Raw genomic sequence first — 11,797 nt, 5'->3', positions numbered from 1 at the left:
TATATTGCGTCGTTTTTCTGCGTCATTAAGTCATTAAATCAAATGGGCAATGACATCAATCGATCGGCAATCGATGAGAAAAATATAACACCAGACATTTGTAATATTCGGTTTATTCCTTTTTTAATATTTTATTTATTTAGTTTTATACTTTTATTACATACATTGAGTTCTCGTATATATATAATTTCTTGGGTTTTATGTTTATGCTTTACTTCCTTTTGTATGTATTTATTTTATATATAATTTTTCATTTAGTTTTATAATTTCGTTTCTTTAGATATCGTTCTTACTTATTTGTTATAGTATATTCTCGCTTTTTTTGTGTTTTGTTTTTTTTGTTTGTTTTTAGTTTAATTTAATTTAATTTGCTTTGTGGGTGAAATATGTTGACGTTAAATTTTTTGGTTTTCTTTTCGTTTTTTTGTTGGTTGTTTAATTTTAATTTTTTCTTCATTTTCGTTATGTTTATCGGGTTGTTCTTTACTTAAAATTACAGCCTTTATAAATAATTATTTTTGTATGCTAATTATCGTTTATTTCTGTGTTTTCCTTTTCCATTTTCTCGAATTTTGTGTTCTCTTATATGTTTTGCTTTATACTTTTTATTTCGCTTGCCGTTGTACTACGTATTCATTTTTCTGTCGTTATAATTTTACTAAATATATATATATAGAGACTTTTCCGCACCGTACTTTGATGGATCTGAATAATTTGCACACATGTATGTATATAATATATATATGTATATATATAATATAATTGTTATCTAAATATATACTCATATAGACCTCATATATATTTATTCATATTTGACAATTTCAGTTGGGCTTAGTGTCTGGCTTTGCTCTTGTAGTGTAGTGTAGTTCTGGTTTTCGATCTTATTTATTTTTCTGTATTTTTTTTCTTTTTTTTGCACACGGAAGATATACACACATGAATAAAAACCGAAAAAATACACACAAAACTTTGTGCATTTCCTTAGCTAGCTTTGGTTTCCGTTTTGATACTTTCTTTTGGAATATGTTGTGTTATTTTCTTTCATATTTATATGACATCTCGGTTTTTTTTATTGGTTTGCCTAACTCAATTCACATCAAAACAGTTTTCGTTTGGTTTATCTCAAAAGAGAAAAATATATATTAATTATTATCTTTTGTATTTTACCATTGTTTTTATTATTACTTTTACTTTATTCTTCATTTGTGGTATTTCTTTTTTGATTAAAAAATATTGCAGCTCAAAATTGTAATACTTTGGTTTTCCAAGTTGAATTAAATTACTTTACCTATGTCCTCTCTAAAGCATAGAAGAACACAGTAGAGATCAGTTGGGTTATTCTCTATAATCGTCCCCCTGCTACCGCTATGCCTACGTCTATCTCTTGATCTAATTTCCCTCTGTTTTTTTTTTTTTTTTATAGTGCCCTCTCCAATCTCCTAACTCCTAGCTCCTATCTCCTACCTCCTATCTTCTAGCTCCTTGCTGATATCATTTCTTTTAGTGGGCTGTAATTCCTTCGTTTCCGGTTGCGGATCCCAGTTCCGTTTCCGGCTCTCTGGGTCTGTGTGTGTGTGAGTGTTTTTGTGTCGTCTGCATTACGTATTTCCTTGACTCTACATTTATGCTGCTCAGTATATAGTATATGTATGTATATATAGACTCTTATGTATGGTAAATTGTTTTTACTAGAAATGTTGTTTTCTTTTACGGAAGAATTTGGATACATTTTCTTAGTTCTTTTTCGTATTTTTAGTTTTACTTTTTTTCCACTTGAGTTTAGCTAAAAGTATAATTTGTCTAGTATTTTACTCGTTTACTTTTCAGCTAATCTTTTGCTATGTATATTTCTGTTGTTGCTTTATAGCACATTCATTTTTGGGCGCTTTAATTGGCTTAACATAGGTGTATCGGTGATCGGTAATCGGTATCGGTATCGGTATCGGTATCGTTATTCAGTATGTGTTTAGATCGCGGCCTCACTATACTCTCCTCTACTTGTGTTGTATTATCCTGCTTCCTTATCTCGGCTTCAGCACAGTTTCTCACAATGTGCAGCTTGCACTTCGATTTATTTATTATTCTGATTTATCCTACACATGTACAAATGTGTGTGTATATATATATTTTTGCAACAGAATTTCGGCTTTTTTAGGAGGGAAGGATGGGTAATGGGCTTTTTTTTTTCTTGTCAACTCAAATGGAATATGGAACGGGCTTAATGGACAGTTTTGTCAGCAGAAGGCAGAGTAAACGAAATTCTGTGCAAATATCTGACGAAACAAGGTCGACTAATGAATCCAAAATTAAGCCAAGAAAATTGCATTTAAAATTTTACAATTTCTTTTAGTAAATTCTTCAGTTTTGTCTGTGTGTGTGTGTGTGTATGTGTGTACTCGTGTCTAAAAATACTCAACAATTTCGTTTACATGAAACCATTTTAGCTACAATTTATATATGGTTGTATATATGGTTAAATATTTCCTACACATTTCGCTTTCAACATTGTTAGAAAAACCTTCATGTTTTTATTTCGTTTTAGTTCTTGTTGTTGTTGTTTTGCTTTTCACCATTTGCCATGTTTTTATTAGCCTCTCGCTCTAGAAATTGCTCTGTATATATCGCGATATATCGTAATTAGAAATCGTTAATCGAAAAAAAATACTTTTGCTGACAACAATGATCCGAAAACAGATTTGGTGGCGGGTTAATGGTGACCTCGACCGAACTAAGGACCTAAAAATGGATCGCTAAGGGACACATTGCCCACTCTACACGCATCAGCGGCACCTAGGTGTGTGTGTGTGTGTGAGATTGTGTATATGTATCGGGGGTGCCCCTCGATTAATCGATTAATCTAAAAGAGTTCGTTGCACGTTTATTGTATTCATAGGCTCGTCCTTTTCCAAGCTCCTTCCTGCTATTGCCTTTCGAAATAAGGATCTCTTTAGAATTAATACCTGGCTGAATCGATCCCAAAACGCATATGTATACATTTATATATTTCGTGTCACTGCTGGAGGATACAATGGGGACTTTTCAATCTTCTCTATACAATATTCATCACATTTTCATCTTGTGGGGTTTGCTTTTGTTTTCTGCCTAGTTCTGGTTGCTAATTCATTTATTTATATTATTGCTGCGCCGTTTAATATTCGTTTAGTTACTAATGTAAGTACAATATCATAAAAATAAAAATAACACTGTATATTTTGTTATTTACCATTATTAATTTCATTTCGCTCCGTTTTAATTGTTTATAAATTATGCCGTTTTTGTATTTTCGGTTTACGCTTGGGTTTTTATATTTTTTTTTTTTTTGTATTCTTTTTGCTTTTTATTGTAAATATAAATATATATAATATATATCTCAGGTTTTCCGTTTATTAAGTACAATATAATATAACCATATACAAAGCGGCGCCCCTTCAACAGTTTCCCTTTCCAAATCCGAAGCCTCGAATCCTGCAAGTCCTTGCCTTGGCCTCCGACCCACAGAGCCACGTGTGTGTTTGTGTGTGGCATTTTGAAAAATTCGTAAACGGTTAGTACACTTTTAATATTCTTAGTTATTTTTTTTAGCGTCAGTCTTGTGTAAATTAAATTTTACTTCAAAAAACGTTTTAACGCTCACACACACACAGTGGGCATGCACGCAGTGCGCACAGTGGGCCTCCTTTTAGCTGGCCTGGGGTTTATTCTGCTCTGCCTGCACACTGCTTTCACCGCTGCTCTCTCGGGCCGCTTTTCGTTATAAAAAATTGCTGCTCGGCTTTACATATACATATATATATATATTCATATATATATATATATATATATATTTAATAAAATGTATATAATATATATGCGTGTATACACATATAAGGTTTATTCAATTCACACGTAGACGTTTGTTAAAAAATGCATTTTTCTTATGTAAAAATGTTCTGCCATTCCAATTACTTTACCTTTTTAAGTCCCACCCCTCGTAAATATTATATAATATTTTTGTTTTTGGTATCTGATTACTGATTTCCTTTGTGTTGTGTTGTTGAGACGCCATCGAGAGATATATTGTTCTTGTACATTTTTATATATATATATAATGTATATGTCTGTATGCTTATCAGATCATCTAAGTGTATGTATGCCTCTGTTTTTATTTAAGATTATAATTACTCGTACTCGGGAAGATTAAGTTTACACACGGTAGTGACAGAGAGAGAGAGATAGGAGCGAGCTTAGCAAATCATTTGTAATTGAACTACATTTAGAGTTTAGACAAGTTTAGTCCTAATAAATTGCAGCGCTTTTTGTCATTAGAGCTAATTTGACACAACCGTTTAATTCAACTATTTTATTCATATCTTAACGATTCGCGCTTTATTCTTCGCTACTTCTTAGTCGCCATTTGCTACTGAAAGATTCGTTGCTTTTTGTGTTTAGCAGCACCTGAAAAGTATGCTACACTTTTTGCTTGCTTGATCGGGAAGAACTGAAAAATAAAGTTAAAGAAATCAAATTGAAAACCAAATAATACTAAATAAACCAGTGTTCCATTTTTGTTTCGGGCTCTTTTTTTATTAGCTTGCAAGGCTGGACATGAACATGATAGATTTGGAAAAGAAAGTTAACATATCACAGATTTTGCAAAGCGAGATTCGAAAACCGCGAACTAACACAGATACCAAAATGGAAATCGCAAATAATTTAGAAAAATCAAGGGTCGATTGGACAGCGATCAACGATCAACGAATAACGATCAACAATCTGCTATCTACGATCAAAGATCAAGGATTAACAATCAAAGATGAAGGATCAAAGATCAACGATCGAAGATCAACAACCAAGGATCAATGACCATGGATCAACAAATGAAGGATCATGGATCAACGATCAAAAGTTCCATGAATCGGAGCTCCTCCCTCGTCAAGTGGTAAGAGTTGAACCCGAAACGAATGCTAATGTTATCGCTGGGAGGCAGTGTCTCCGCTCGAGGACCAGGACCATTTCCAGATGTGATGATGGGTGACAGCAAGGACACTATATTCGGGTCTTTTGGTGGTGGTGGTGTGATCACAAATGGTAATTTTGAAAGAAGTTGGGATATGCTTCGGTTGCTTCGAATTGAACTCGGGATGGTATTCGTCGGTATGTGGTCACATGATAGATATATAAATATTCTCTGTGCGGGGGGGAAACGAAGTTGTTGAGATTTGTTGGAGTTTTGTGCCCGCTCCATCCTCTTGATCCTGAATCCTGTGCCCTCATCTGGCCTGGCCTGGCTGCTCCTCTGCTCCTCCTCCCGTCATCGCAGGCGCACACTCGCTGCCACGCACCCTTTTGTTGTTTCCAAAAACTATGTAGTAGTAGTAACTTGCGAAAAAAAATAACGAAAACATAAACGAGAACAAACAACAAATGAAACAATTTGAACGCAGAAACACAGGTTATCAAAGATTACCCCCCACTGGAAGGGGGGTCCTGAGCTTTTTGGTTTTGGTACGGTGATCATGATGGTAATGGTGTCTTGATGAAAGTGGAAATATCAGAAAAACGCAAAACGATTAACAAAGGAGTATAGTGTGTGGCATCGCCATCGTCCACGTTCTATCGATGATGTGGGAGCACTCTTGTTCGTATGCAAAAAAACTTCTCTCCATCCATTCGTCCAATTTAAAATCTGATTCTACGAAATGTGGCTTGATCTTACTCTCTCTGTATCAATCTGTTTGTGATCTTGATCTTGATTTGGATCTTGATCTCCCCCCTCTCCCCTTAGCCAAGTATATAGATATATATATTGGTTAAAGTCGGGGCAGACTGCCATTTGCATCCTCATACTCTGTCCAGGAATTTGTTGGCGACTGGTGTGAGTTCGTTGATGGCAAGTGATGGTGATGCAACATTTGAGAGTGATTTTCTGTACAAAAAATAAAAGATAAAGTAGATAGAGCCAAACTAAAATTAAGTAAAATAAAAGCGAAACCAAGGCATGTTTTTTTATACTTTTGCATCATGTTTTTTTTTTTGTGTTTTGCATTTTGCTAAAATTATTAAGTAGCTGTTGCTTTATTGTTATTGCTATTTATGCGTTCTTTTCTGCTTTATCATTTCTCATCTCTATATATATTTATAGGTAGTATAGTGTGTTGTGTGTGTGGGGTGTGTGTACGTGGTTAAATATGTATCGTTTTTTTGTTTACTTCTTGTGATGATCATGGGATATTATCTTCATGTATATATATATATTTAATTTTACACAACGCGAGAAGGCAATCTCTCTTCACTCTTCCCCTCACTCGCCCATCTCTTGTATATATATTATGTAATTGCTGAATTCATTTAGGTAGGTAGGTACTTAGTCTAAAAACATTTGTGCTCGTAGTTGAGCTGCACTTAATCAGTTGATGTTCCTTCATTAAAATATATATTATTCTTTGCGCTATGATATATATGTATTGTATATATATATAATTTTTCACTTCACTTTCGCATTTTCGCTCATTTTTGCCTTCGTCTAATTGCTATTTCATTTTGTTGGTTTTGTTTTTTGTTACTTGCCATTTGTTCATTTAATATATATATATATATATATGTATATATAATATAAATATTCACTATATATAAACTAAATAGATTTTTACGATGGGACAATCTGCTCTCTGCTGTTCAGTAAAAACTTAAGAACTCCGCGCTCTCGTCGTCGTACAATAAATTGAGTTTACAAACATTTTACACTCGTTTCGTTTCTCGTTTTTTTTTGTTTGTTTGTTTTGTCAGCAAAAATGTTCATTCATTCTTTAATTAATTAATCGTTATGGTTTTAATTATGCCTTGGCATTATCTTTATAATGTATATATATGTATATATCTGTATAATATATATTTAATATTGTTTTAAACCTAAACAATTTATTTATGAATTTTCGCATTTTCAAAATATCACGTATATACTTAAGTTACGCCTTGGATTTATTAGTTTTATGATCTGATCTTTGTGTGGATTAGTCTGCGGAAGAATTCAATTGCTGGGATGGCTGGAGAGATGGATCGCCTGGATATATGCATGGATGTAAAAAGAGTGATGAATCAAACTCAATTTCCATTTCAATTTCAATTTCAATCACACTCCTCTCCCAGCAATTAGCGGACTCTCGATCGAATCCGAGTGCCTTTTCAAACTAAATAAAATCCCTATTGACTGACATACATGTAAGTACTCTCTCTTGGTTGGTGGTTTCTATGTTGCTTCTTCGACTTGATTTCAGTTTTTAGTTTTTAACTAGAGCATGCCTTATTGAATTATTGCTTTTCATTTCATTACATTTTGTGTTGCTTCGTTTCAACAAAGAGTGATTACTAATTATTGTTACAATTCGATTTAAAAATGTATGATTTTTTGTTTTGTTTGTTTTTCATTTGTATTTAACTATTTAACAATTTAGTAAAAATTTGTCAACAAGTTTTACCCCGAAAAAAGATAAAACACATTTGCGGTGGCAGCATGCAGCCTCTCATTTTCCGGCATTTTCTTTTTCAAGTAAGTTGACCCCGCGAGCGACATCTGTTTTAGCAGGTATTTCTGAAACCTCTGGGTTTTGGTTTCATTTACGATCGATATCGATGCGATAGCGAAATCTTCGCGAAAACAGTGGGCAAATAATTTCGTTTTTTACTCGTTCAATAAGGCAATATACGTTAATATATATATAAATATTTATTTCGAATTTTCCGCTAAGGTATTTCTTTCAGCCAAATTATGCACCAATTATTTATTTATATTCTTCTCGTTTTGAATGGAACTCGCCCGCAGGTCCGACGATGCCGAAGAGCGTACACTCTGCCCCCGCAAATGTATCTTTAAATAATTTTTGGTTAACACATCTTTCATCGCCTTTGTTTTTAGCTTTTTGCCTTTTCTTTTCGTTAATATTTTTTTTGATTAGTTTGATGCCATCATCATAACAATAGATACAACAGAATTTTTAAGTATGTGTGTAGAGACAAAACAAAAATGATAAATCAACATTTTTGCAGAGCTCGCTTTTGCTTGGTTTTCTTTTTTTTGTTTTGCCTTCTCATCTCTTGTACATTAGTTTATTATTAAATTGTTATATTATATTTCTTAGTACATATATATATGTATATATATATATATATATTTATATTTAACTATATTCTTGTGTAACACACACCTATGAGTGTCTATGTATTGCTTGAGTTTATCTATTTTCCTTTTCGCTAGAGCTTTGAGTTTAGCTTTCCTTTAATAGTCTCTCTAATATATATATGTGTGTATGTTTTTTCGCATTTGTTTTTAATTTTAGCTAGCATATTTTGAATATCTTTATTGTAGTTTTTTTTTTTTTAATTTTCCTTTTTATTTTGTTTATGCTTAGTTCACTTTTTGCTTGGCTTATGTGGCTATCTTTTCTTTTTTGTTGCTTTTAGTGTAAGTATTCTCGTTTAGACTAAAATTTCGTTTCAGTTTTTCTTTTGCTTGGCTTACAAGTTAGTTTTCATTTTTTTGTGTTTACTTTTCCAACGAACTCGGTTCGGAAAGTCAAGGATTAATTTCAAATGAATTATATCCTTGACTTGCCGCTCGGGTTTCGTGGGTGTGCGTAGGTGTGGTGTGTGTGTGTGTGTGTGTTTGACTTTGTCGTCTTCTTATTTTTGTAGCTTTGTATCGCTGTATGTGTGTGTTTCAGAGTTACGAGTTACATTTACTTTATATTGTATTGTATATGTATATAAATTAGTTTACGCATAATATTATGTCTTTATTCTTCGATCGCTGCCCCCAAATATGTATAGTGTATGCAGTGTGTGTGTGTGTGGTGTGTGTGCCTCAGTTATTTTCTATAGTATAAGTATGTGTGTTTTGTTGCTGCTGCACTGTGTTTGTATTTTAATTTTTTATAGTTTAAATACGGTTTCAAGTTCTGTCTTCTGCCATAAATATCAGCTGCCTTTCTGACTTTTCCTCTCTGCACACACACACCATACACACACTCCTATCTGTATCCTTATAGCCCCCCTGCTGCTGCTGCTGCTGCTCCTGCACCTCCGCTAATTGCACATCATAAATGTTTCCTCGACCAAATGTTATCCCCGTCACTCACACAGGACACACACACACACACAGGATGGTTCCATCTTTAATAACATAAGCTGCTTACTTTACAGCAGTTTGCAATGGCTTTTAATGTGTCTCTGTGTGAGTGAGTGTCCTTCCTCCACAGCTTTCACGATTTCCTTTGACTAAACATTTCCCAAATTTTGCAGCTGTTCATGTGTGTGTGTGTGTGTATATATATAAATTCTATTTATGCTTTAGTTTACTTTTGTTGTTCTGGTTGTTGTTGTGGCTTTTGTTGTTCTGCTTGTTGTTGTTGTTGTAGTAGTAGTAGGTAGCATCACTATTGTTGCTGTTGCTGCTGCATCCTCAAAGTTAACATGGATAAATTCCTACAAAATAATCGAAAAAATCGTTGGATATACATATATATATATATATATACATACACATATATATATTTAAATTGTAGGTATTGTTCATATTTAAGCATATATGTATGCGCTTTTGTGCCATCTACTACTACTATTTACAATCATTCTCTGCTATTTACAGCAAGCAAAAACCGAACAGAAAAATCGAAAGGAATCGAAGAATCGAAGGATAACAAAAATTATATAGATGTATAATTTCCCTCATGGCATTCAACTAATTTACATTACATGTTTGTATATATAGTATATATCTTTTTTGCTCTACATATACAATATATATATGCGATGTGTGGCCAAAAACTAAAGCTCCAAAACTTAGCATAAATTAAATTAAATCATAGGCATTAACATAAATGTAATAAACTAAAATTATAAACTAGGAGAGTGCGGCTGCTGCTGCAGTTGTAGTAGTTGTTTCGATCAGAGTTGGAGGGGCATATATAATAATAATAATATAGCGTTTTGTTCTCGCATCTGCATCTGTCAGATTGTTGTTGTAATTGTTGTTGTAGTTGTAGTTGCAGTTGCAGTTGTTGTTGTAGTTGTTGATGTAGTTTTATGATTTATTATTCAGGGCAGCTCTCAACGAAAAATTGGCGACTACGAAAATTTGTTTACTTAATGTTTTTGCTTTTTGATTTAACCTATTTTTGTGATTGTTGATTATTATTATTATTATTGTTGTTGTAGTTGGTGGTTGGTGGTTGGTTGATTGGTTGGTGGTGCGCCAAGAATAAAATGAAAGAAAAGAAAGCAAATACCGATAATGTGTAGGCTCTACGACAAACGACAAAAATACCAGCGAGAGAGATACTAAATACTTTAGAGAAGCTGGCTTTAGCACAACTCACCTTGGTAATTCTGAGGCCAAATGGTGGGTACATTCTGGAATAGTAAAGGAAATTGTATCAAATTAATATTAAAATTATATTTTAAAAAGTTGCTGTCGAAATAATAGCACTAAGAAATCATATTTTAGGTATTCAAAAGCAATCTGTTGCATAGAACTTTCAAATTTGGGAGGAATTGCATTATGTTGGCAATATATTTTTAATAAATGTTTTATTATATATTAGTGCTATTAATTTTAACTGCATTTTAATCACATTTGTAGACTCACCATTGGCACACTGTAGTACTGATAGAATGGCTGATATTGCATGGCTGATGGTGGGTAGATGGTGGGAACTCCAGCGGCTGTAAAGTCAGTAACTAGGTTTGGTTAATTGTTTCCCAATTGATGGTTGTTGTTGTTGTTGTTGGTGGTGGTGTTGGTGTTTTTTTTTTGTTGTTTTGTTCATTTTTGTGGAGTTGATGAAGTATACATATTTTGTTTTTTTTTCGAATAGAAAGAGAGTAATGAAATACAAAGAAAAGAAAAACAAATGTCAATAAAACCAAGTGAAACTCAGATAAACGATGAGGACCCATTAGCGCAAAGAGAGATACAAGTATAATATATATATTTATATAAATATATATATATGTATTGGAAGCGATTGCCTCACCTGGCGGATAAACGGCGGCAGCAAACTGATCCATCGGTATGTTGCTAATCGGTGCCGGCGGCGTGGTGGTATAGTAGACGGCTCCGTTTGTGGCCACAATCGATTGCAGAGGATTGGGCTAAAAGAATTGATTTATTATATATTTATTTTTTAAATATAATTACATATTTAATGTAGATTATCAAATCTTTCGATAGAATAAGGATACTAATTGATATATTCATAAATGTCACGATAAATGTAAATAGTTATCGAAATAATCGGTAAGCTAGTACATCCTTAAGAATAAGACCAACAATCGCTGCAGAAAAGCTACGATACTTATCGAAATTATCCTTATTCATTATCGAAATTTGATCATAACTAAGAGGTATCATCACACTCACCTGTTTTTTAATGGCCGGTGCAATGTTCAGTTTACGATCGCGTAGTACCACGCACTCGCCCTATATATATTATCGATGATCAGCGACAGCAATGGAAGATAGATAGATAGATAGAGGGAGAAAGCATAAATGGCGAGCATTAATATCGATATACTGCATTATCAACACACAAGCCGAACGAAGAAATTCAAATTCAAATCGAACGCAGCAGCATCAAAAATTCTCAAAAAATAGTTAAAAATTAATGCGCAACGCTTTTGGTTTTATTTTGTGTCTTAATTTATTTTTTGTTTTTATTATATCTTCTGTTCAGTTTTTTATTTTTTGCTTTTTATGGCACGGCCATGGCTAAGAGAGAGAGAAACACGTGCCAAGGCAAAATACCATTACCAAAGTTATACATAT

General features: G+C 33.3%; 1 protein-coding gene across 15 annotated transcripts in view; it reads right to left on the bottom strand.

The window, feature by feature from the left end:
- Positions 1-4,541: 4,541 nt before the first annotated feature.
- bol (boule homolog, RNA binding protein) overlaps positions 4,542-11,797 on the bottom strand; it is a 32,977-nt gene continuing 25,721 nt past the window's right edge. For 4 of the 15 annotated variants that reach the window (XM_020961332.2, XM_086833376.1, XM_086833377.1 and 1 more), the window contains 5 exons: positions 11,393-11,452; positions 11,007-11,124; positions 10,619-10,710; positions 10,350-10,383; positions 4,542-5,905 (listed from right to left, as the gene is read on the bottom strand). In XM_020961332.2, coding sequence (XP_020816991.2) covers positions 5,790-5,905; positions 10,350-10,383; positions 10,619-10,710; positions 11,007-11,124; positions 11,393-11,452 — 420 coding nt within the window. In that variant the 3' untranslated portion in view covers positions 4,542-5,789. Of the gene's footprint in view, positions 5,906-6,526; positions 10,143-10,349; positions 10,384-10,618; positions 10,711-11,006; positions 11,125-11,392; positions 11,453-11,797 lie in introns of those variants that run through there. The other 11 variants (XM_020961334.2, XM_086833379.1, XM_086833380.1 and 8 more) reach the window with 3 other exon arrangements.

The sequence above is a fragment of the Drosophila serrata genome, unplaced genomic scaffold (assembly GCF_035046125.1).
Source record: "Drosophila serrata isolate PLE 108 unplaced genomic scaffold, ASM3504612v1 contig_272, whole genome shotgun sequence".
Classification (NCBI taxonomy): domain Eukaryota; kingdom Metazoa; phylum Arthropoda; class Insecta; order Diptera; family Drosophilidae; genus Drosophila; species Drosophila serrata.
This window is presented reverse-complemented; position numbering and strand designations above follow the sequence as displayed.